General features: G+C 36.2%; 1 protein-coding gene across 2 annotated transcripts in view; it reads left to right on the forward strand.

Moving 5' to 3' along the window:
• Nucleotides 1-27,698, forward strand: part of LOC149568486 (uncharacterized) — a 162,966-nt gene that overhangs the window by 12,034 nt on the left and 123,234 nt on the right. For both annotated transcript variants that reach the window (XM_089821401.1, XM_089821400.1), the window contains one exon: nt 22,762-22,902. In XM_089821401.1, the coding sequence (XP_089677527.1) occupies nt 22,762-22,902 (141 nt within the window). The remainder of the gene's footprint in view (nt 1-22,761; nt 22,903-27,698) is intronic.

A 27,698-nucleotide genomic window follows, 5' to 3' on the forward strand; every position in this document is an offset into this window, starting at 1 on the left:
TAATGACCACCATATCCTCTTCCTCCATTATGTGGCCAATGGCCTCAAGCTGATCTCTGATGTCCTTAATCTTTAGAATATGTTCCTGTAAGGACTTCGCTCATCCATAATAATAGAGAATAATTGATTTTTCAGAAAGAAGGCTTCACTTTTATCTGATGTCTCGTGGAGATCCTTCAGTGCTGTCCAGATCTCTTTCTTGTCTTGCCAGACTACACTTGAGACAGCTAATCATCACTAATTGAAAGCTTAATAAGCATAGCTGCTTCACGATTACGCTCATCAAACTTCTCTTGAGTAGCATCGATTGTGGTAGGACGAGTCTTGGTACCCAGAACAAGCGCCTCAAGGTGATGGTACTCGAAGATCATCATTAGACTCTTCTTCCAAGTGTCATAGTTCTTTCCGTTGAATAGCTGTCTGCCTTCCAATAGAAGATTGGTGAGAGATGCTATGACACATTTTTCGATGCAAAAAAATGTGAATATAAAAAAATGACACAAACTTCGAGTCGGATTGATGAAAGACCCAAAAAATTTGAAGACACTTGGATAAGAGCTCAAAAAACCCAGATAGAATCTACTATCAGATTTTGATTCCACTTGCTTGAAATTGAGGCATAGAAAATGATGCACCCAAAAACAAGCGAGACTAACCTAGTTGAGATTTGCAAAAACCCATCAGGAATATGCAAATATTTTGTTAATCTGACATGGGAATCGAGGGTTTTCAAAAAAACTATAGTTGGATTTAAAAACTTGAATTTTTTTTTTTGCAAAATCCTTGAACTGAGGGTGAAGAATGCAGAAGATGGAGGCATAAATTGCAAGAAAGGTCAGGAAAGCATCGCGTTTGAGCAAAAACGTAGTAGAAAAACACTAAAAATGGCAATAAAACTCACGTGTTTTGCAGAAAAAGAGACCGTGAGTGATTAAAAAAAGCTTGCAAAAGACCAAAAAATGCCTAAGCCATTGATAAAAAATAAGGAAAATGCGAATAGAAGTCAAAGATGTGTTTGCAATAGGAGGAAGATGCCCACAATCTTGAGGAAAAAATGCAATTTTATTGACTTGCGATTTTGCACAAAGAAAATTGCAAAAAAAATTGGATGCTGAATCCCTAGTCAGGTTTTGAGGAAAAAAAAACGATGCAAATTTTGAAGACACTCGGGCAAATATTTCAAAAATTTTGAACTAATAATTTAAAAAAAAAATCAAAATTTTCCTGAACAGGCCAAGAATTTGCTCTAATACCATATTATGGTAAAATTAAAAAGTAATGAGTGTGTTATTAAACAAAAATCATAAATGATCTATATATACAAGTATACACAAGAATGTTTTTATAACGAACAAAGAGAGAGAAATAGAAACATTTTGAGAGAGAAAGAGAAAGTTTCCATAACGAATAAGAATTTATGAGAACATTACAAAAGAGTGACCATTAGAAAAAGACGGAAGAGAAGAGTAAATAGAAACTATCTAATATCGTAATAGATATATGTTAATATCAGAGTTGCACAATAGAAGCTAATTATATCCCATTGAGGATCTAAAGATGACAAATCTCCAAGGATATTTTAGGGACCCTCACTTTGTAAGACTTAGGTAAAGTTCACATTTCTTGAGGACCAACAATTTTGTGAAGGGTGGACTGTTATAACACTGCTAAGCTGTGAGGGACGACCTGATTTGCATAAAAATGATTTGTTTAGGAGTTAGTTGTATAAAGAGCTGACCTATATCAGATTTAAAATAAATATATTTTCATTGCCCAAAAACATAGGCAGAAACAAAATAAATATTGGGAAGGCTGACCTATCTGAGGGCATAATAACACCTTTTAGAATAATGAAGTAATTAATTTGATAAGAGGGCTGACCCATGATAAAATGTCACCTACTTTCGAGGAAAGGTAGGATAAGTTATAAAAGAGGATTTACGAGTTAGAGTTATGGCAGGAAATAGAAGAATGTATTTTAAGTTGAAGAGTAACCATAAACAGGTTCAGTGATTAGAATATGAAAGGCAATCATCACCATTTTATCTATAGTAGCGGCTATGAGTAATGGTGAATGCAACTTGAAAATTGTTAATAAACATCAATACCTTTACAACAACCCTTGATATGCTTAAAGCAGTGGTTGAAACGATAATTTCCACTAAAAGCAGTGATTATAATTAGAAACAAGTCTGATCCTCAAAAGGTGTGATTAGGAAGAACATGTAAAATATTTATTAAGAGATTTCATTTATTATTAGCATCCATTCATTGAAGAGACATGACTCTTCCACTATAGGGAAAAGGTGGATGCATCAAAGGATAGGCACGAAAGCAAGGCATTGAACTAAGGATCACAAGCACTGATCCACAGGAGCAGTTCAGTTCATCAGACATCACCAATTAGGAAAATAGGTGGATCAGACCAGAGATTGCTATTTATTGCAGGCTATAGCATTTCTCTTCAACGGTGGTATGCAGGAGATGTATGCTCGATATGTAGGATGCAAATGTTATTTAACATATTATTTATTTATTCTCCTAAGGAAACAATCAATTTTAGTAAGGTTAGGAAAGGAGTACAAGGAAGGAGAATCTCTTATGATGTTCTTTTCTAAGTATGCTACCTCATTGTGGAGAGAGGTTGTCTCATGAGGTCAAGGGGGTGCAAGGAGTGCCTCACCCTTGGATTTAGAAGGGAAGGATGCTCTAAACACACTAGTGAAGCCTTGGTCAACTTTTGTTTCAAGGTACTCTAATCATTAGGAGAATAAGGGTGGTAGTGGAAGAGGGCAGTGGTTATGGGATTCCTCACTAGGTACACCCCCTCATATGAATGGAACATGATGGCCAAGAGGGATGATATTTTCACTTGGGCCTAGTTTAAGAAATTGATTGGCTATGGACTCCTCACTTGGCACACCCTCTCATATGAATGACAAGGACCATGTGATGGCCAAGAGGGATAACATTTTCTCTTGGGCCTAGGGTAGAGGATTGATTTAAAGAACCCTAATATGCCCTTTATTCTATGGTTGAACTCCATCAAGAAATGTAACATATCCAGTGATTAAATTAATGTTCCTAATCCTAGTTGAAATGATCTTATGCTTTTAATGTCTCTAATAAGAAATATCTATTTTGTGGGACCACCTTTATGAATTTGAAAATTAAACTGATGTGTTAATGATTCATAACATGTTGCAGGATCTCAATTAGGTACATGACGGTACTGATTCTATTTCACTGCTTAGAATTTGTGATTTATGTCAAAAACTAAGGTAGGGGACATTACAAGATCATTCAAAATGTCCACCTTTAACTCATTTCCAAACTAACTAGGGATATTATCATACACTGCACACTCTTTGATGAAATGGCATTCATTTTCCACCACCCTCTCACTGCAAATACTGCAAGTTCTCTCTTCCCACATCCTCTTTGGGCAACATCCATCTACTTGTTTCACATCTTAGGTGATGAGAGCTAGTCCTCAATTGTGAAATAATTTTTTTAGCCTTTCCCTTAGTTGTTGTTTTAAAATTAAATTTTTCATCATACTTCCGCGTGCGGTTAAATTCCTTTATATTGTATGTCTTTTTTTTGCTTGACTCTTTTGTCGAAATGACATTTTTGAAGTTAAGTGCATTCAATCATCAACCTAGTACACAAGGCACACACAATCAACAAGAAGCTAGTGGCTTGGATTTGTTTGAGTCAAGAAAGTAAACATCCATGACATTTTGATCCAACTAAACTACTTCAACATGAAATAAAATCCTAATCGAAGTGAAATATTGAGGAAACCATGCAACACTTCAAAGGAATATTAAGTAATTCACCATGAAGATAAGAAATAAATTATCCAATACTTCAAAAGCATCATAGCAACAATTTGATCAAGTCTCTCGCTTAGCTAGCCTATTCTAATCTACTTCTATCTCTCTAGCTTTTAATTGCACTGCTACTAACTACTTTTCTATCTTTCTAACCCCTTACAAATGACAAGGCTTTGGCCTTTTAAATATGCTGCAATACAATGAAGGGCCAAAATCGATCAAAGATCAAGGGTTGAGATTCATCCCCACACACCCTAATTAAGGTTGTCAAATATACAACCAATTACATGAGGGCACCACATCGTGGGCCTGTAAGAAAATTACAATGATTTTTCCAATCAATAATAAAATTGGACACTTGGCATGATTTGATTGACTATGCTTGAAATGGGAATTTTTTGATTGGAAGAGACAACTTAGTGCCACCTCATCATCCTTATGCTATAGACTTATTTAATCCTTTGATGGAGAAAATATCTCTTGATAGTCAACATTTCAAACGTTGATTAACTCTTCTGAAAATCAATTCCTTGAGGATGATTGTGATGTTTCATATTCCCAAATTGCTTCATCTTCTCGAATGTTCTTCATCTTTCACTCTTTTAACTTTCTCATTGTCATGACTTGAACTTGCACTTGCATCTTCGGGAACTTGATTCATCTCAAACTTCTTAAGATGCCTTCTTGTGCTTAGACTCTTTGAAGGCAAACTTGGATTCTATCTTGATCTCAGCTTGAATTTTCCCTGTATGACCTTGACATGTAATTTCCTTCTCAAATGCAGTTCTTGTACTTGAACTTGAAGATGGCCTTCTTCCTGTAGCTTGCACTTGAGGCCTTGAAGTTCATGTTCATCATCTTGCCACTACCCTCCTCTTGCAAAGCCCCTTTCCTTCCGAGAGTGACATTACGCAAAAAAAAGATAAATGCATTAAGTTTGTGGGATCACAAGAAGAGAGGAAATGAAGAAACTTAGAATTTATGTGACACAATAAGGATTAAGATTGAATTCAAAATTGATGAGCTATATTTTTCAAATCCCTCAAATGCTCAAATGAAAGTTCTACTACTAAAATTAGCTAGTTTCCTCCTTTATGATGACATTTCATTTGTTTCAAAGGAAAAGCTTTGGTTCACCATGAAGCTTATCAAGACGAGTTGCAACAAAGTCCATTCACCTCCTTAGTTAGACTAGGATTTGGTTGAATTCAAATGGAGGCTCACATCAGATTTTACATTGCAACTAATTTTGATCCCTGTAAATGACTCCAACTGATTTTCTTTTCAGGTAATATGTAGCATTTTGGTTTTAGGAGGAATGGAAATCATTACATCAGAAATCAAGCATTTGAATATGACAAAAAAATCAAAATCTGGAAATTACACCATTTTGCAGTTACTTCCAATTCTTAAATCTGATTTTTTGACCTCTGATTTTCTTTCAAATTAACACAAAATTAAATATTTAATCTCCAGTTTTCTGACTTTCGAAATGGTGTAAGTCTATGTTGGAAATCATACTGTTTTGGGCACAAATGCCCGGGAGAGGGCGGATTCCACCCTCTCTTGGGCAATATTTTTTCATTAATATTTGGAACTGGTCCTCCACAAAATCGTCAGCAGCAATTTTGTGCATTAATGCCCAATCAGGTCAGCAGCAATTTTTTAAGTGGATAGTCTTCCAAGCTAGCAATCGTGCCTTTGCTTCAGATTTTGATTTCCAAAAAGCAAGACTTAAACTGAACCACTTAGACTCAGACCATTTCATTTTCCATTTGAAATTTAGCCTTAGTTGTAATTGGACTGGAGGAAGAGTTTTATGATAAATAAGTTTGAGAGGAAATTAATTGACGTTGCATCTCAAAAACCAACTCCAATCCTTAAAACAATTTCATGAGATAGGAGTATAAGGTTTTAATTGGAGAGATAAAGGAACAACCTTATGAATCTTATGAATGTCATTGATCAGAGTAGTGGATAGTTTGAAGTCATATTATAGCTGCAGTTCACTTTTCTAAGTAAAATTTGAAAACTACTTAATGTCGGTGAATTTTTGAATGCCTTTCTTGAATAGGAGCTTTCTATGCAAATTAGAATTCAAGGCTAGAGGCTGCTTCATGTAGATATATCAGTCTTCCACCAGATAGAAGAAGATGAAAAGCTCATCACAGGACTGAGATCTTATCTGATTTTTTAACCTCTGATTTTTGTTCAAATTAACACAAAATTAAATATTTTATCTCCAATTTCTGACTTTTGAAATGGCTCAAGTCTATGTTGGAAATCATACTATTTTGGGCACAAATGCCCGGGAGAGGGCGGATTCCACTGTCTCTTGAGCATATTTTTTCATTAAAATTTGGAACTGCTCCTCCACAAAATTGCCAGCAGCAATTTTGGGCATTAATGCCCAATCAGGTCAGCAGCAATTTTTTAAGTGAATAATCTTCCAAGCTAGCAATTGTGCCTTTGCTTCAGCTTTTGATTTCCACAAAGCAAGACTTAAACTGATCCACTTAGACTTGGAACATTTCATTTTCCATTTGAAATTTAGCCTTAGTTGTAATTGGATTGGAGGAAGAGTTTAATGATAAATAAGCTTGAGAGGAAATTATTTATGTTGTATCCCAAAAACCAACTCAAATCCTTAAAACAATTGCATGCGTTAGGAGTATAAAGTTTTAATTGGAGAGATAAAGGAACAACCTCATGAATCCTATGAATGTCACTGATCAGAGTAGTGGATAGTTTAAAGTCATATTATGGCTGCAGTTCACTTTTATAAGTAAAATTTGAAAACTACTTAATGTCGGTGAATTTTCGAATACCTTTCTCGAATAGGAGCTTTATATGCAAATTAGAATTCAAAGCTAGAGGCTGCTCATGTAGATATATCAGTCTTCCACCAGATAGAAGAAGATGAAAAGCTCATCCCAGGAATGAGATCTTGTCTGATGTTTTGACCTCTGATTTTTGTTCAAATTAACGCAAAATTAAATATTTAATCTCCAATTTTCTGACTTTCAAAATGGCTTAAGTCTATGTTGGAAATCATATCGTTTTGGGCACAAATACACATTCAAACTTTTCAAGTATGCAACTTGGATCCTCTTTGATCTACACGACTCCCAACTGGTTCTATTCTGAAAATCGATTCCTTGTTGCTTGTATCCATTCACTACCTTGAAGGAGCTACCATCGAAGATAAAGTTAACCTCCTGCTTCTTTTAAAATGAAAAGATCATAACTTTGGTCTTGTTGGTTTTCACTTGCATTCCAACCTCTTTGACAAAAGAGCTCTAGAGCTTAAAATGTTCTCTCAAACCTTGGGTAGATTTTGTCGTAAAAAAGATGCTATCTGCGTATAAGATCATTTTCACCATGCAGCCTGCTAACTGGATACCTTTTCTGATGGTTTTGTTTAACCACTCTTCCAATTTATCAATATTTAAATCAAATGACAAGGGGGATGAAGGGCATTTCTATTTGACCTTAATGTCACTATTGAAGCATTCAAACATACCTTCTTTAGTTCTGATTTTAGTTGTAACCTTTTATAGAGCTTATGGTCAGTTGCTTTCTTCCATTTTGTGCCAAATCTTATCCCTAGGAATGGTGTCAAAAGATTTTTTGAAGTCATTGGAGCAGCAGATATCTTGTCCACCTTGACTGTCCCAATTTTTTCAAGGAAATGGCTTAGAGTGATGCAATGGTAAATACTAGAGTGTTTAGGTCTGAAAGCAACCTGCCCTCTTGCCCTTTCTCCTTTATTTTCCACCCAACTGCTGATCCTACACTTTAGCATGCTACCAAAAATCTTTCCAAGAAGAGATTAACCATAATAGTATGGTAATTAGAAGGATTATTGATACCCTTGCTTTTGTGAAGAGGTACGACATTAGTTGTCCAGTCAACTGGAACTATGTTCTTAGTAACATTGTTAAAGATCATCTTGATGTGTGGAGTGAGAAGTTCAACTCCTCTTTTTAAAAATTCTTACCTATGAACCAACAATTTCTTGAACTTTACCACTTGCCAAATTCTTCAAATTTTGTATGGTGTCTACGATTGAGAGAAGCTCAACGGGAATGTCAACTATGGGAGGATTACGGGAGGATTACTTTCTCTTTTGTATGTTCATATAAAGGCTTCACATAATCTAATCACAGGGCATATGTGATATAATTTTCTATTTGTTTTCTTTTTTATTGCAGCTCCCTCTGAAATTCTTTGGGATTGTGTTTTGCAAGCGAAATCACTTCCTTCCTTCTTGAAATCAGATTTCTTTTTGTAAAGAGCCCTGCTGGCTTACACTGTAGTAATGCTGGAGAATATTTTGTTTTCTGAAAGTTTTTGCTTTTCTTGGTTTTTTGAATATATAATTTTTTTGTATTTTCAGAATATATATAAATGCTTAAACAAATAACATGAAATGAAACAACTGATAATGCCAGCACAATTCTATGGATTGGAATTATAACATTTGCAAATTTTTACAAATAATAACTTATTGACAAATAAGCCATGTCTCAAGAAACTCCACGCCAACCTTGTATATGGAAGCCAAGGTAATAGCGTTGCTAGTAGATGCAATGTTGTTAGCATAGGAAATCCAAACACAACTCTAGTAATGCATATGCTGCTACAACAATCTCTCTCACCACCTTCCCAAACTGGCCACCCAAGGAAACATGCAAATTGCAGATTTAAACCGCCTTCAAGCAACAGCCTTGTAACAAAAGTAAAGGCTGAAATAATGGCATCCAACCAGTAAACCCTTCTAATATAAATCACAACAAATAATGAGGTCAAATTGGTATACTTAAGCACCAATTAATCAAACCCCAAATGCAGAAATAATTCTCAGAATTAGAGCACAATGTACTGTATATTTTCAACAGCTCCCAAATGAATGAAGGAATAAGTCCTCTCTAACAGCTAACCCTGAAACCCTTAAGAGCTCCCAAATTCATGAAAAACACAATAGACAAAAGACGGTTCAATTTCCTCATGAAGGCCTCTGTATAATATAAAATGAAACTTGACTTCTCATTTGCACCCAATGCCCAATAGCTTCATGAGCACACTTTTCACTTAAATGCACTTTACATTATACATAGGCATGTAATTGAATAATAAAGTTTATAACTCCCTTTGCCTCCAAAAATGACCTTTTCATCAATATCATGATATTCTGACACACAAGGTCATTGTTCCTTGCACCCAAGATTTAAAACTTTTCAGCTTGGTTCCATCGACCCATGACATTAAGGTGATTAATATACTATATCAGCAAAAATAGCAACCTTAGTGAAATTAATCAAATAATAATCATAATTCACCTGTCTTGAGAAAATGATTGAAGAAGCATCAAAATCAAATTCTGATAGCACATAAGCGATCTTGATGAAGAAAGACGAGGAATGAACTTGATGGGGGTGATTTACTAAAAATACACGCTCCCTCCAAGATTCTTGGAACCCAAAAATAAAAATTGAGAGCATCATTCAACTCCTCTAATTCATTTGAGCTCATTAAAACCACTTGTTGACTTACTACAAATAACAAGTCCCTCAAAATGGAGCCAAAAATCACCAATGTCCACTAGAGAGCCTAATAACTCTACAATGAGGTTCTCTAAACACCGATATCATCCTACAAGGACCTAATGATAGACTGAATTTATCAACTTTGTTGCAACTCAAAATTGGGGAATCCATAGTTTGCTCTCCCTAAGATTGCTTGTCCCCAAGCAATCTCGGAGCAAAAACAAACATTACAATCCACCCGAATCCAAATGTAAAACTATGTAATATCCTTGTTGTGCATAATTGACTCCTGTAGCATCAATAGCCAAATAACGGACATCAATAACTTAATCATCTGGAAACTAACTATAGGTGTTGATGGAGTAGAGAATTCATCGGAACTCAACCCAATTGAAGTGCTAGTTCTGTCAACACTTGATTCCCAATATAACTAACACTCACATCTAGCTGCATTGCAGAGATAATAACAACCACCATCTCCATCCTTTGCTAGTTGTCCTAGATGTGTCAATACTGTAACTGATCTAACTTGTAGTTGCTAATCCCATCTGTAAAATATGGTTTTAACCCATCCCACAATGGATGGTAAGATCTCAGAGTCAATCCACACTAACGAATCAACAAGTCCTTCGGGTGTGAATCAAAGGAGAAATGATGAGTGCTCGCAATTGAAAATGCACGATAAAATGCTCCAATATTTGTTAGTGGTTCTTTTAGCTAATTTTGCCCTCTTGCCGAAATGGAGATATTTGAATTCAAACACAGTAATGTTCACATATTTGAAAATTCAAATATATTAGGGCACACAAAATAAATCTTTTATGACCTTGGGTTATATCTTTTCCTAAGTGTTTTCGTGTTTTAATATTTCCGCAGGCCCATGTTTCATCCACCGTCAGATCAAGAAGGATCAAGGGTTGTCGCTTTATTGCTGTCAGAAATTGCAGTCTCTTTTGTCATAGCGACAAAGCGACAAATTGCCACGTAGCCCATGGGTCCCTTTCCTTGGTTAGCACAATCATCAGCTGGTTCAACTTCTCTATTGTCCGATCTTCCATGATCGACGACCCTTGCGTTGTTGCTTTCCAAAAGTGTGCGGGCAATATTCTATGTGACAACGCGACAACATGACACGTGTACCTGGTGGGCCTTCTTTCTCCATGGCTAGTGAGTCCTCTGATAGAAGTCCAGATGGCAGTTTTTGATTTGCTTTTGCTTCGTGGGCCAGTGTTTCTACAATGTTTCTCGTTCACCGTCAGATCTTGCAAGATTGAGGGTCATTGCTTTGTTGCTTTGCCGAAGTGCTCGATCTTTACTTCATGCGAGATAGCGAGCGATTGACATGTGGTAGGTGGGCCTTTTTCCTTTTGTGGGCTATGGGTGAGGTGGATAAAGTGTTAGATAGGTTGGCAAAAGGCAATATTTTCATTGGGCGAAGTACTGATAGGATTAATGAACCTTGGGACCGTTAGATGGAATAGGATCCATGGCTGTTGCTTCATCTCTTTGCGAAGATGCAAGGTAGTTATTTCATGCGACAAAGCGAGGTTTTGCCATGTGTCTCAGTGGGTCCAATTTGGAAAGAAAGGCAGGCACAATTAAAGTTGACGTTGCAATTAATGTTACAGTTTCATAAACAGTTAGCGGTTAAGTTAGAAAAGGTGGCGAGGGTTTTATGATGAAGCGGTCAACTCACGAAGACCTTGCAGGGTGGCAAAACAAAATAATATTATTGGTCCATGTCGTGCTTTCTAGTTGTAGGACCTTGTTTGGTTGCTGACTTTGCTGATTTGTTGAGCTAGGGCGAAGAAAGATAGGGTTTCTCGTACAATCTGGTCTTTCTGGTTGATCCCAACCACCCTAGAGTTATTGTTGTGTTAGAAATGATGTAGAGGCATTCCTTCCACTGATTGTCCATTTTGAGGGTTCTAGCATTGATTGGCGCCGATTCTATCATTTCCAGGGTTTCTTCCATGTCAAGGTTTCATGATTCTCATGCTCTGCAAGTGTACCGGTTGAAATCTATTGTTTGGATTGCCTTGCTTGTTCTCTAGAGACTTAAATGACAGTGGTTGTGGAGTAACTTCAATTAGAAATATCTTAGTTATGCTTGAACTATAAAAGCAAAGTTGTAATTCTTTGTAACGGTCGACTCTTCTCTGTTTTCTCTGATATTGCTCTGCAGGTTCATTGTAAATTCCCTTTGCCTTTGGACCTAATAACATTCTGCCTTGTCTTTTTCAGCCATTGATGCACTGTGCAAGATTTATTTGCCTCACTTCAATGTTTTGTGGCTATCTGCAATTTGCATGATTGTATCTCTTTAGACCTATGAATGATATATAAGTGAACTCTTTTCTTCCTTGTGTTATTCATTTTGGTTGTCTGATATGCATGTGATTGTTGGATTTAAACAAGTCTGAATTTGTATATCTTTGATGTCATAACAGTCCAAGTGTGCATGTATGGGTAGAGATTGGTTTGAACATTCTATTTTGGTGCATCACTTCCTTAGATAGATTAGGTTAATGATTTTATGCATGCCTTCTTCCCGTTTTCCCCCTAAGAGTAGTTAGGTGCATCTTGATAATAAAGGAAGCCGACCTTCTCCAAAGACTCAACCTCATAGTTCAAGTCCCACAGCTTGGAGGTTTTTTCCATGTTTCACAAGGTTGTCCTTAGGTAAAATTTTTTGACAAGAGTGCAAGCTTTTGTGACAACAAGTTCATAATTGACAACTCGAGAATCAGAAGATGACTCTAATCTCTGATTTTAAACAATTGGTCAAGCAAGATCCTGGGTAATCCTCCCAGCAAACCAAACCACAAAATCCCTATGGGGAGACATTGTAGCCAAGGTCTCTACAATCTTTCCCACTAAATGTCGAATATTGCGAGAAACTCAAATAAGAGTCCCTTTGAAGCTCTGTATTGTTTGTCCTGTAATTTCAGACTCTCAAGTAGATACTCCATAAATGACTCTGTGTAGTAGAAATTATATGAAGAAGCATCAACCTGCTCCCTCGCAACCCACAACTGATCCCTTTAAAACTGTGGCACTACTAATTGTCTATCGTTATTAGTTATATGAGATGAAATAATAGATTTGTTTGTGGTAGAAGGAAGCAAATCCCCATGAGAGCTCGCCTCCAAATCAGATGATACCTTGCCCAAGTCTGTGAATAAGCAGTAGTTTTAGGAACTAGTACACAACTCCCTGAAGAATCCACTATTGTCACATTAAGACTCTCAATAACTTGATCCGCATCATCTATTAGTATGCTAACTACTGGGGGACTGGGAACAATAGGAAACTCTTTGCAGTCCTCCACTGATGCACTCATCTCATGCGTAACTATTGCACTCATTTCAAGGATGAATGTAACTGCATCGTCATCACATCCTTCATCCCTATCCATGGATGTCAACTCACCCTTAACCACCTCTATGTGTAGCTGAATTAGATCATGGGCTGGCTCAAACTATACATGCTCCAATTCCACAAAAACCTCATCTTGTGACTCCTGGAGGGCCAATTGAGTACACTACAAAGAGTCCATAGTCACCTCATCTTGTGACTCTTGGAGGGTCAATTGAGTACACTCTACAAAGAGTCCATAGTCACCTCAAGCTCATGGGTGAGCTTGTCAACCTCCTCCTCCTTTCCCCTCAAGGCATCATAACATACCTGGTCTCTCTCAAGCAGGAAATCTTGATTTACTAACAATTGCAAATAATTATGTGTCATAATTGTGATAGCCTCTTGGAGAGCATGAAACTCCTCAAGGGAAAGATCGCCATCATAGTGCTCATTTGTCACAGGAGCGCCCCAAGCATAGATAGCCAGCATTTTTCAGGCAACATCAAAGTGCTCTATAGCTGTGGCAATCATGCTATCACTAATCTTCAGCTGCCCAATCAAATGACAAGGAATCTATAACCACTGAATCCTACACATGTCCTCTGACCCAAACTCGACACTGTGATAGGAAACTGTATCTGCATCACTCCCCTCATGACATCTAGTATCATGTGTGCTATCATCCTTGCTCACATCAACAACTAAGATACTACTACTGGGTGCCTTGATGAAGTCTCAAATGAATAAATAGAAGCTGCTGTCATATTAATCTCCTTGCATGCTTCCACTTCGCATGTAACTGCAATTCCTTCTAAGTCACAATCCTGGGACCTATTATCAATCAACCAATGACTTCTCTGAAGTATTTTCTAAAGTCTGATATGACAAATCAGACTCACTGTAGCATGAGTCATCCTCATAAATAACATCTCTAGTACCTAAATCACGATTACCGGCATCATCAACCTATAAAACCTCTATTGTCTCATGCTGCTGCAAGCATGACTCATTGTTGTCATGAAAATCAGAATGATTATGGCACAAATCTGCATCATATGGCTCACTTTTAATACTTGAATCTTGAGTGTCAACACAACAGAACTCTATGCAACCATCACCTACATATGAAAAAGTTTCTATCTCCTGCATAGACTCGCGATTATGACTTCTTTCATAAAAATCAGAGTTATTTAAGCTCATATTTTCCGTGCAATCCTCAAGACTAATGATCTCGTCATGTGAGTCAAAACTCATAGTGATACTAACAACATTCTCCACACTCGCCTCGTCATCAACACCATCAAGAGACTCAAAACTAGGACTGCTGTAATAAAAATCAGATCTTGTATGACTAACATTTTCATTACTACCAATTGATGTAAGGATGCCATCAATGGTGGCTATCATGTCATCAACATTTCAGGGTCACTGTCTCCTGTCTCTTGTAAATGTTGGGACTCGATGCAGCTGTCCTCAGGCAAGTTCCTCATAACCACATGCTCCTAAGAAGATCCTCCAACATCATGCATATGAGAAGGACTAGTAGTTGACCCTCTGAGAAAAGGCTCCACCATCCGATGTTGTTGGTAGTTGAATCTATACTTATACAATCCCCTTGATTCTCTTCTTGTTTTCTCTGCGAGGAAGACTTTTTAAAAATGGAAACCATATATCTTGTACAATTTTCTATAGCTGCCCAGTTCGAAAGTAATTCATGTATCCTTTTCTGATGTTGTCTAAGCTTTTCCATACTTTCCATCAGGGCATTTGTTTGCTTCCTATGATTAACCCTGCTATTCAATTGTTCCCTATTTACTTGTTTTCCTGTGTATTTTCATTCTTGAATTAACTGCAAGAATGATGGTCACTCAAATAACAACAATAGGACCAACATAATAATTTTTTCCCTACTGCACAAGATGGCAAAAAACCACTCTGATACCACTGTAAAGAGCACTGCTGGCTCACACTATAGCAATGTTGGAGATTTGTTTTTTGAAAGTTTCTTCTTTTTTGAATATTTAATTTTGTTTTTTAAGTATTTTCAGAATATATAAAAATTCTTAAACAAATAACATGAAATGAAACAATTGATAATGCCAACACAATTATATGAATTGCAACTATAACAATTGCAAATGTTTATAAACAATAACTTATTGACAAATAAATAGCAAGGCACCTATAATTATTGTTGGCATTAATTTTGTTATAGTCATATCTCAAGAAACTCCATGCAAACCCTGTATATGGAAGCCAAGGTAATAATGTTGCTAGCAAATGCAACGTTGCTGGCATAGGAAACCCAAATGTAGCTCTAGTAATGCAGACACTGCTACAACAATCCCTCTCATCACTTTCCCAAACTGGCCGCCCAAAGAAATATGCAAATCGCAGATTTAAACTGCCTTCAAGCAACAGTCTAGTAACAAAAATGAAGGCCGAAATAATGACATCCAACCAGTAAACCTTTATATAAATCATAGAAGATAATGAGATCAAATTAGTATACTTCGCCACCAATTTGTTTGTTATGGTGAATTGATGTTGTTGTAGTTGTATTAAACAAAGGAGATGAAAGCTCCTTATATAGATTTACAAAGACAATGTTTCTAAAAGAAACAATCGTGAACTAATGATAGGAATAGAAACTACCTAAAAAACTAAAGACTAACTAAGATGACCATTAAAGAAACATTATTTTTTTCTAGTACCCTCCCTTAATGGTTATTGTTTAACTAATGTCTTTTGGTTACAAATTCTTTAAAACATTTTGCCACTGTTGAGACCCTCCCTGGATCTGCAAGATGTCAATGACCAAGAAGCCAAAATTTGCCCATAAAAGAATAGAGAAGGGTGTCCCCCTTCTTCAGAATGCTTTGCAACAAGAGACAAGAGCCTATAATTAACTCTGCCATTGAGACGAGTCTGCCACTAACCCTCCCAAAATGAGCAAAACATTTTGTTGGTTCCCAAAACCGCAGAATGGAATCCTACGAGCCTTGCCTGCTCGATGCTAGGATATCCAACCGGTTGAGGCCAACTTGACGGGATTGATCAATGTGATCTAAATCCCCTGCGCTTCCGGCTCTGCAAGACCGAGACGGGTGTACTTGATCCTGGACAACAGCCTTATATCCAAGATCCTTATAGTAGATTGGCTAGAGCACAAATATAGTGAAAGTTTCCAAATTGCAAGAATAATAGAAAACTTTAAGTTTGCAAATTACGGGTTAAGAATAATAAATGAATATATGAATGCTTATTAAATAAAAAATAATGATTGCAACAAATGAATATATTAATTCTTTAAAGGAAGGATATGAAATAATTGCCAGCTATAGATTTGAATTATGAAAAAATATAAAGACCAGTGCCAAAGGGTGATAGAGTCAGAACTATAAGTTTTCACATACAACTTTATGATGTTATGCACATTGAATTTATAAATAGTTTAGTCATTAGGATGTGATAAATCAATTGTTTTTTACGCATATTTAAACCAGTCTATAATATTTTACCCTTTATTAGGACAAAATAGATACAAATAAGGAAACAATTAAAATATTTCACAATATTTGTATTTGTCGAGTTCAAATAGCCACAATTGATTTGATCTATTTACTCTGACAATAAATTATTTATAAAATTGAGAAATGATCATAAAGGACGAACTATATAGTATTCTCGACTTCTAAAAGCTTTAAGCAAATAAAATAAATAAATACTTCTTACTGATCATGCCGGAAATAAAATACACTGGAGGCAATCCTTCAGACAATCCATCCAATGCATTTGACTCCAAAGTCGCATATAAAAAATACATTTGTTCAATAATTCGCATCCACAAACTTAGTTCAAAATTTCATTCTTCACCATTGAAAGAATAAAATATATCATAATGTATACAATAGGTAAAAATTAAAAATATGGATATGAATATTGTTATTGTGTCTCCCGATTTGGCTTTTACATCATATATTTATACACAAGTAAGGGGTGTCGGTTGTTCTTCCAAACATCGTACCCTTTCATAATAAAAATTAACCCGTTGTTAAATAACTTTAAATAAACTAAAAATATCCGCTAGCTTAATCACTGTTTTCTTAATGTTTCTTCATCGGGCGGATACTTGCATCTTTAATGTTCATCGTTTGAGCATTTAATTATCGGTGATGCATTCTTGGTTATACAAAATAGATTGCAAAAGGCTCCATCCTTTCAGACTATTATGTGTTGACTTTCTGATAACCTTCTTTTATTTCATGCATCCACATCCAGACTTCCATAAACTTCTGTTCAAACTTCTCCATGGGCGACGTACTTGTAAGTTTTTCCCCTCATGCAGGTACATATCCCAGCTTCCACTTGATATTGCTCGCGATCTCGTTGCACAAATCTTGTAAAAATGGGAATACCTAATAAATCTTCAGGCTCCTCATCGCGTTTGATTCAATGCTTGATACATATTCCATACCTGCAATCAAAGACAAGACGAAAATAAAACTTTAATTACCGAGTGACATAAAATAGTTCAAACCCTTCTTGTGGCAATAAGAGATGATAGTCGATATGTAAAAAAAATGCTCAGACGCCTGTTATGTAGCAGACTGCAAAAGCACCATTTCAACTGGCTGATCGATGAACACCGTGGCTCCTTTATACCATGATTCTTATGTTCTTTCTTTCAAACACAAAGGGCGAGGATAGCTATAATCCCTTGAACCGTAATGTTCCTCAAAAAATTTCTAGGATACACAGGCGGATCCTCAGTAAGTGCCATTCACAAAAATATGAAATGCAGGTCCTGCTAATTTAATGGAAAGATTTGATATGCCTCCATATTTTATGAGTGGCTCATCATCACCAATTTCTACTCGTCATGTACCACAAATGATCAGTATTGTCCCTTGTAGTACTTATCTGCTCTAGCAAACACATATAAGTGATGGAGCCATCTTCATATGAGGCAACATTTTCTTACAAGAAAATTTGCCAACAGGTGTCATATTCACTTGAGATCTTTGTACAGCAACCTTTGCAGTATTGAACACCACTCTCCTACAATCAGGGAGAATACTGACAGGCCATGCAGGTATGTTATAATGTTTATTGTCAAATGTGACTGTTGCATCAGATTTCATATCAAAGTCTGCAAGGAATGCAACACAATTTCAGCCCCTGCAGAATATACATAAGACTTCTAGTTATTTCCTAAAGAATTCACAACCGGATCACCACTAACTAAAGCAGGCTCACAGAGCTTTATAGCCTTATGTAAAACCTTTAGGTGCACCCACTTTGGCTTCCTGGTAAGCCACTTTTACAACTAGCTGTTCCATTGAAAGAACAGATGCAACTACTTCAGATCCTCTACCATCACCACATTTCCACACAGCAACGTTCCTCTTACCATCAGCAGAAGAAAATATATGCTTCCCACTTTCTGCAAACATCATAACCCTCACAGAAATTGGATGCCCCAAAGTTTAGTGTTCCATCACATTTGACCAAAAATCGTTATAAAATATCCAACTTGATGTTGGATAATGAAGCTGCTCTTCCCTGGAGACAAAGACAAACATTGAGAGCAACTAGCACGTTTTTGAGGAAAAATTGACAAACCCTCCAAACTTTGTAGATGATCATGATGCCCCAAAATAAACTGCAAAAAGGCACAATTTTTTAGAAGAAAAAACTGAAAAATTGAACACAATTTTTGAGGTGAAAAAGTGATTAAAACCTAGCATGATTTTTGGGATGAAAAATTAATCAAAACCAAACAATACAAAGCTTCTTTTTTTATAGGAAAAACGGTAAAATCCACTAGATAATTTTTGAGGAAAAAATGATAAACCCACAAAGGAATCCCACACAACTCTGCAAATTATAGAATCAAAAATTTTTAAGGGAAAAATTATAAAAACCCATAAGAAATTTTTTAAGGGAAAAAATTATAAAAACCCATAAGAAATTTTTAAAGGGAAAAATTGAAAACCAATTAGAAAATTTTAAGGGCGACAAAACATGGGCCTTTGCATGGTAAACTAGCACATGCAAGTACAAGCAAGTATATGCAACAAACATGCAAGTACATGCAAGTATATGCAACAAATATGCAAGTACATGCAAGTTGATGCAACGCTAAAAAATCAATGACTTTTGCTGCAACCAAGCAATTGCCGGATCAAAACCCTTACCAATTGTGACTTCCAACAAAAAATTCTTGAAGATGAACCACAAAAATTTCATAAAATACCTCTAATGATTTTTATTTCTAAAAATCGAAAAGCAAATTTTTGGAAAAGATACCAAATCAAAAGAGGCTTGAATTTTTATTTAAAAACTTGCCAAATTTTATGAAATCCCATCAATTTGCACTGATACCATGTTATGGTAAATCGATGTTGCTGTAGTTGTATTAAACAAAGGAGATGAAAGCTCCTTATGTGGATTTACAAAGATGATGTTTCTGAAAGAAACAATAATGAACTAATGATGGAAATAGAAACTACCTAAAAAACTAAAAACTAAGATGACCATTAAAGAAACATTATAATTTTCTAATATTGTCAAACCCCAAATGCATAAATAATTCTCAGAGTTAAGAGCACAACTCACTATCTATTTTCAACAACTCAAAGTGCCAAATGAATGGAGGTATCAGTCGTCTCTAACAACTAACATTGAAACCCTCAAGAGCTCCCAAATTCATAAAAAATGCAATAGACAAAAGATGGTTCAATTTTCGCATGAAGGCCTTTTTATAATATAAAATGAAACTTGGCTTCTCATTCACACCCAACATCCGATAGCTTTGTGAGCACAATTCTCACTTAAATGGACTTTGCATTATACATAGGCACACCTCCAAAAAAACCTTTCCATCAATATCATGATATTCTGACACACAAGGTCATTATTTCTTGTGCCCAAGATTTCAAGCATTTCAACCCGATTACAACGAGCTATGACACTAAGGTGACCAATATATATCAACGATAATAGCAGCAATAGCGAAATTAATCAAATAATAATCATAATTTACTTGTCTTGCGAAAATGATTGAATAAGCATCATAATCGAATTTGATAGCACATGAGCAATCTTGATGAAGAAAGACGATGAATGAACCTGATGGGGTGACTTACTAAAAATAGACGCTCCATCCAAGATTCTTGGAGCCCAAAGCCCAAAGCCAAAAATAAAAATTGAGAGCATCACTCAACTCCTCTATCTCATCTAAGCTCATTGACACCATCTGTTGACCTAGTATAAATAGCAAATCCCTCAAAACAAAGCCAAAACTCACCATTGGCCACTGGAGAGCCTAATAACTCCATAACAAGGTTCTCTAAACACTAGTATCAGCCTACAAGGTCCCAATGATAGATTAAATCCATCAGCTCTGCCGCAACTCAAAATTGGGGACATCACACTTTTTTATTATATATTATCAGTTGTCTATATACAATCTTGTTTTCTCTGCTTGACTCCTCTTTAAGGAATCTTTTAGCAGCTGTGCACTCTTCATGAAACCTAGGATTAGCTGGGAAGGTATTGGAGACTGTCTTCAAAGGTCTAGATCTCTTACACACCTTTAAAGCCCTGTTTATTAAAGTTACTAACATGCTACTGCTGAATATACTTTTTTCTCCCTTGTTTTCCTTGCATTTTTAACTACCTTTTGCTAGCTGGAGGTGCTTTTCAAGAGCAGCATAAAAAAGATCTTGATTTTCTTGATTTATAAGAATCTTATCTTGCATGTACACTTTCTTGTGTGTTGGATCTGCTCTCCTTGCAGGTCTTTTATATTGATGCCAAACTTAAAAAGAGGCATATCGTCAGAATTCAGCATCATATGATCTTTCTTAATACTGAAGCCCAGTAACTTTGAAATAGAGCTCTGAGAGCATATTTCATAGTCAATTATGCTTTGCCCATTGTAAGTTTACAAGTGATGCTACTGGATCTCAGCCAATATTTCATGCCATTACATATAACCATGCCATATAAACTACAAAATCCCAACAACTCTGCTTCAAAGTGCAAGACATTCCTTTTCTCATCCTGTGAAGTCCAAATTGCAAAGATGATCATTATTTCCCCCCAGCCATAAGGGGCTGTCCTCTCCTACATCACTGCCCAACTGAATGGATTGATTGTTTTCTGTCCTAGCATTGAAATCACTATTTAGGATTATTTCTCCTACATTGATGAAAGCTGAAATATTTTTTTAACACATTAAGGATTATCATTATCTAGATTCCTCTTCTTGTAGAACTTCTAGTTTTTTGGAGCAAAATAACAAGCAGCTAGCCAGATTGTTATTTCTTTGTCTGTTATTTTCAGCCATATAAATTGTTGGTTGGGATCTTATTTCTCGATTTTTACAATTCCACTCCGCATTTCTTTTAGTAAGCCTATTACCCCTCCACACCCTTTACCTATTTCAGTCCCTTCATTCCAGACATTTTATTCTATCCTTCAAAGTCTGGAATACTCAACCCTTTGCTATATGTTTAAATAATCTATATTTTGAAAGTTCAATGAGAAATAGATGATTGATGAATCTAATTTTTAAAAATTTGATGAAGAATAGAGTCATAGGCAATTGGCCACGAGTAGCCTATATAAATACTGACTTACAAGTGTACTTTGAAATGCTATATTGGATCTACTTTTGTCAGCATTTAATGTTAATCTTAAATCGATATTCATTGTCACCCAATAAAGATAAATATAATCTGATTGACTCACAGGTGCTTGATTTAGTTTCCTGCGCTCTGACTGGAACTGCCTTCAAAGTTTGGGTTTGTTTCAGGGGGGATTTTATGCAAGACTGAAATTGTTAGTGTTGTCTTCATGACAAAGATATAAAGTTTTAAACCATTACAGTGAGTGCGAAAGTAGGAGAACATAGACGAAGAGGTGAAATGATGCCCAACTGTCAAAATCTTAGAAGAAGAAAACGACTAGCCGTCCTTTTCCCTGGCAATTACTATCAGAGAGAGGGTAGCCATCATGTCAGAGAACTGTATTATGAGTGTGATCAGCTTAAAGTGGGATGATGCCTGCCAAGTTTAGAACCTGGATCATTGTTAGGTAAAAGTGCTCCACCATTAGACCATAGCCCAACATACAAGAACTTAAATGCTAAAACTGCAGACTGGAAGAAATGATATCAATTTACGAGCAGGAATAGAATATAGACCATTTGAGTTCTGACAAGGTTCATTAGGCCCAGCTGTTAGAAAACTTTAACTTATTTGGTAAATTGTGAGATGGTGTCATTCCATACAAAAAACAAATCAAGCACGGTTTAATAAAAGGATATATCATATATAGAGCTATCTTAGGACATGGTACTTGAAGCCAATTGTATGAAGATCTTCTTGATTCATGTGTACCCACACAATGTAAATTTGAATCCCAATGTTTGATTATACCCAGGCATGAAGTTGCTGGATCCTTTATGGCAAATTTTTTTTACATAACACAATTCTTGTTCCAAGACTTCAGCCACGCTGTGTATCTTTGAATTGCATTCATTAATTGTAAGCATCTTAATTGTTTATTCCCATGGAACAATTCATGACCTCTACTTAATTATATTGCACAATTTTTTTGATGCGTATACATATTCTTTTTGTAGATAATCTGTAATTGGAATTTCGAAATAGCATCTATATTTGCTTTTGTGTGTATTTGGATCTTCTTTAGGGAGCTTCACTATGTGCTTCACTTTAGCAATCTAGCAGTTGATGGTTGTTCATGTCTGCAAACCCATCTTAAATGAATATGCATTAATGATCTTAATGGTCAGATTACAGTTAATGGAATACTTAGGATGGAGATGCATGTTATTCTATGCCTGTTGACAGATAATAGAAATAGATTTGAAGTGTTTCAACAATTGATTTGTAAATAAATTTTGATTTAAAACTAAAATTCGATGTTATGCCATTTGGTAAAGATTCTTGACCAGTTTGTGTTTTGTTTGACTGATGTAGCTGTGGTTACTGTTGCAACTGGGAATGGGGATTGGTGTTACCAGGACCATTTTATTTGGGGTTCTCACCATCTTGGTGTCCTGTGCGACTAAGGAAGCGAAACAAAGGCTACATTGAAAAGCAATTACCTTTGTTTGCAAGGTATGTCATGTATAAAAAAAGTTTGCTTGAGCTGTGTAATTTTTTTGCTGAAATATAAGTTCTACATGATTTGCTGGAAGCATGTTTCTTCACTTACTCTTTCTTTCTTCTGGACTAAAGCTAGTATGCCTCAGTAAAGAAGTTTAGGTATTATATGACTAGACATTTGTCTTGTATACATGGAGTACTGCTTTTATTATTGCTATTTGAGACAGTCATGGTTCTTTTCCATTTTACCTTCTATTGCTTGGTCGAGCTCTCTCTCTTTCTCATTGGTTTTCTGTCCTTTTCTCTCTTGCATTTTCTTATCTGTCACTCCTATGCCTCCAAAAAAAAATGGTTGTGTTTGAAATATTCTTCTTAAGTTTAGCCCTCATGCTTACAGGGTTTCATTTATTTTTGTTTTTTAATAGTGGAAATAGTTTACTAAAAAGATACAATGTATTTTGGGGCTATTAGGCAGCACAGATTGCACATCTATGAAACAAAAAGTAACCAACTACTAGGATATCTATATCAGCCAGGCAAAAACAAAAAAGCTTGAGACAAATTATATTGATCACATCACTAATTTTTTTACATTTATCTTTATCATCAGTTTTATTTTAACCATTACTAACTATATGCCATCTCATATTAAGGATTACTCCAATACCATTTAGTATCATTGTTATTGTCAATATTGCCATTTTCTTTTTTTATTATTGTCTGTAGCAGTAACATATCCTTAGTTGCTGATTTGTGACATGAATCCAATTCGGACACGTGAATCAGATCCATGGATTTGGGATTTTTTTTACCCCAATTATGATTCGTGGAGGATTCGTGCATATATACTCATCAAATGGATTTTCAAGAAAATCCCCATCAGAGGGGTATTGATGAGCTGCAAGTGCTGCATCTGTATCAGTAGAGGAACCCAAACCACCAGTAGTACTAGTAGAGGGGATTGTTAACTCATAATCCTCCTCCTCATTATTCACATCAATCAAAATGGATCTAGCAATATCCTGGATGGTCATATCTAAATCAGGAGTCTCGGGTGCTACATCCCAAAGCTTTTTGGGCCCCTTCTTGTACTTAGGATCCTTCCATGACAACAAGCGCAAATTGTTGTGAATGAACAAAAGGTCTTTTAATTTTTTTGGAGCCAACCGGTTGCGTTTGACTGAGTGGATAAAGGAGTAAGTACTCCAATTTCGCTCAGCTACAGAAGAGCTGGCAACCTAAAGAGAAATTAAAAATTATCAATACAACAATCAAGATAAATAAATTAAATGATAATTCAAGGAATTGAGAGTGTTAACCTTAAGCTTAATTTTACAAACTTACTTGGGATAGGACCTTTATGGCAAGAGGTTGGAGGTACATGAAAACTTGCCCATGAAGGTACCACCATTTGATGGCACCCATCCTGCTTCGGTCTGCTATGGCAATAGGGTGGAAATCCTCACCTAAGTTGAAGGCAGCAAATTCACTCCTCACAATTGCCCCAATCTCTGGATCTTGGAATATCTTAGCTAGTGCCCTCTTATACCCATCTACAACCTATGCATCTCTAAATGGTGGCACTCTACCTGAAAGGCGAAGTACATTTGCACTATAGTACTTGGGGATAACAAAAGACAATTGAACACTGTCAAATATCAATAGCACAAACATTGGATAAAATAAGCACAAGCATTTGATAAGAACTATAGTACCTCGGGGATAGAGCATATGCAAGGAGGTGCAAAGGTGTGGTCATCTTGTTCCATTGATGATGAACAATTTTTTCCACCTTCTTGTAAAGGGTGTCCAAGATCATTCTCCCTCTTCTGTATGACCTAGGATATGAAATATGAATAATAATTATAATTAGTGAATATGTCAATTTAAACTTTAGAATCTAGATATCTCTCAAATAAAAAATTGTTGTAAAAGAGTGTAAAACTTACCATTTTAATTTTTTCCAGCATACTATCCATGGAATCATAAATATCCCCAAGGCATGGCTCATCATTGTCTGCGAAGCGAAGCATTGCCATTATTGGATTGGTGATTTCCAACACATAACTCACAAGACCCCACCAATCCTCATCTAGTATCATTCTTCTCACATTTAAGGCCCTTGCTGTATTGGAATTCTTCCAAACGCCCCATTGGGGGCTAATGACCATATGTTTCAATGCTTCTTTTAGCTTCACAAGTCGTCTCAAGACGATTGTGTGAGAGGCAAAGCGGGTTTCAGCAACCTAAGAACATGTTAAACTCAAGTTAGTAATACATTTAAAAATTAAAACTTGTTAATATAAACAACAACAAAAATTAATAATTATGGAATCCAATAATATTCAATTATATATTAAATATACAAATTTACCTTCAGTAACTCCAAGTCCGAGAAACTCCTAAAAATTGCTTGTGACATGTGGTGATTTGTCACAAACATTTGAATCTTTTCAGCTTCCTCATATATCCTTTTCACCCAATCTATTTTGGTGCCAATTGCTTTCATCACTAAATTGAGAGAGTGGATGGTGCATGGTGTCCAAAAGATATGATCATATCTAGACTCTACAATTATCCATGCAGCCCTGCAAACTATTGCATTGGCCGTGACCACTTGGACAACATTATAAGGACCCACTGACTCTATGGCATCAATGAGAATGCGTGAAATAAATTCTGCATCTTTCACTTGCCCTTCACAATCATCTGCCTTCAAGAACATTGCCCCCTTAGGGCATACAGCGATAACATTGATCAATGGACAATTTCTACAATCTTTCCACTCATCCGAAATAATAGACACACCCGATTGAACCCAAAAATCTCTTATTGGTTGAAGTTGAGCCTCTACATATTTCCTCTCATCATGTAATATTGTAGTGCGCAACTTCTCATAACCAAGCGGTTTGTAACCATGGGGTGCATCATTTATTGCTTCCACCATCTCCCTAAAATAAGGTGATCTCACAAAATTAAATGAAACACCATTTGCAATTAAACAACGTCCAATTTTGTGATCAACAATGTCTCTTTTCATTTTGGAATGCCCTATCTAGTGGGCCTCTCTTGCGGGTGAGTGGAGATGGGTCTTCATCTTCATCATTTGTAGTTGGCATAGGCAAAAAAGAATGTGGTCTTGTGTTTGTTTGATCGGGTGATGGTGTTGGTGTATTTGTTCTTTTGGAAGCACCATGTTTTGCTTTTGCAACTGTTCTATCAGCGTCCTATTGCTCTTTTGCTAACACTGCTATTTGTGCAGCTGGTAATCCCTTCTTATCACTACCCTGACACATGTTAATTCCTTCACCCGTAGGGCCCAAAAAATGTAGTTTCAATTGGGAATAGGAGCTTCTATGTTGTATGTTGCAATAATTACATTTCCATATGTATGCCCCACCCCTAGGACATTGTGTGACTCTTGTTGTGTGTCTCCATAAAGGAGACCCCTTATTAATTTTGAAGCCCACCCACTGAGCCTTGACTACTCATTGTTCTATTCTTGCAATCTAGAAAAAAAAAATGAAAGAAAACCATGCTTCACACTTGCACAAAACCTTGAAAATTTGGAAAAATAAAAATAAATCAATAATCTATGAAAGAACTCAAGAATATGGTTGAAATGCATACCTTAAACACTTCTTGCAAGGTATTTGGAGCTCCACAATTGATCTCCTTCGAATCCAAGTACTTTACTTCAAACTAGCAAGTATGAGAGAGCAAAATAGAGAGTAAATGAACTTGTATTGTGATTTAGAGGGTCGTTTTTAGGGTTTAGGGCCTTTAAGAAAAAAAAAAACATTAAAAAATTAAGTTGGGCCCACTTTTTTGCTTTTTTATTTGGGTCCTGTTGCGGATTCGCGCGGATCCGTGCATGAATCCTCGAGGATTTGGGTAGGATCCGTAATCTTGCCTGTGGATCTGTCAGCCGCGGATCCTGACGGATCCACAGGCAAGATTATGGATCCTCATGGATTCACGTGTGAATCTGGACCCAAATCGGACCCGAATCTAGATCCGGGGCTGTTAGGACGAATCTGGCAACTATGAACATATCTTGATTAATCTCCATATCTTCTTATTTTTCTTGAAAAATCCTTCCTAAGCCTTTATAAGTTCTTACCACCATTTTTTCGATATCTGGCCACCACTCTACTTGTTTTATTTCACATTTGTAGATCATTGTGATCTCATTGCCTACCAACCTGTAAAATCTGTATTTTGGAATCTTTAATATTACTGTAACCTGCAGAATAATGGAGAGTAGTGAATGTTACTAAATTTTCACACATGTCAAAATTCAGTTTTAAACAATGCACAAGTGAAGGTAAGATACACATTTCTTGCATTTAGCTCATATCAATTGCCAAATCATATTTCATTCAGAATAAAAGAATAGCATAAAATGTCCTTTGTATTATACATCGCAATATACAACTGATATTTACAAAACTGAAATGAAAATGAAATACTAAAAGTAAATGCCTCTCCCACTATTGGCCGTGAGAATAGCCCCTAAATGCTGATATCTATCTCAATTCTATGCAAGTAGATAACATAAAATTATAGAAACATAGAATGAGAGAGGGTCATAGGGCACCGGTCATTGCCTGTAATGACTGGTTGTATTGCATTGCTCCAATCCTGCTTGTCTGCTGCCCTGATCCATAGTTCGTTGAAGCATCCAAATCTTGCATACTTAAGAGAAGGAGTTAGATCCAACGGATCTAAGAAATGATGGAAGCACCTCATCTCATTCATAAACATTCTATGCTATTGTCATGTTGTGCACTTGCATAAAATAGAAA

This window comes from Cupressus sempervirens, chromosome 3 (genome assembly GCF_028749045.1).
Source record: "Cupressus sempervirens isolate cs-2001-9-10 chromosome 3, ASM2874904v1, whole genome shotgun sequence".
Lineage (NCBI taxonomy): Eukaryota > Viridiplantae > Streptophyta > Pinopsida > Cupressales > Cupressaceae > Cupressus > Cupressus sempervirens.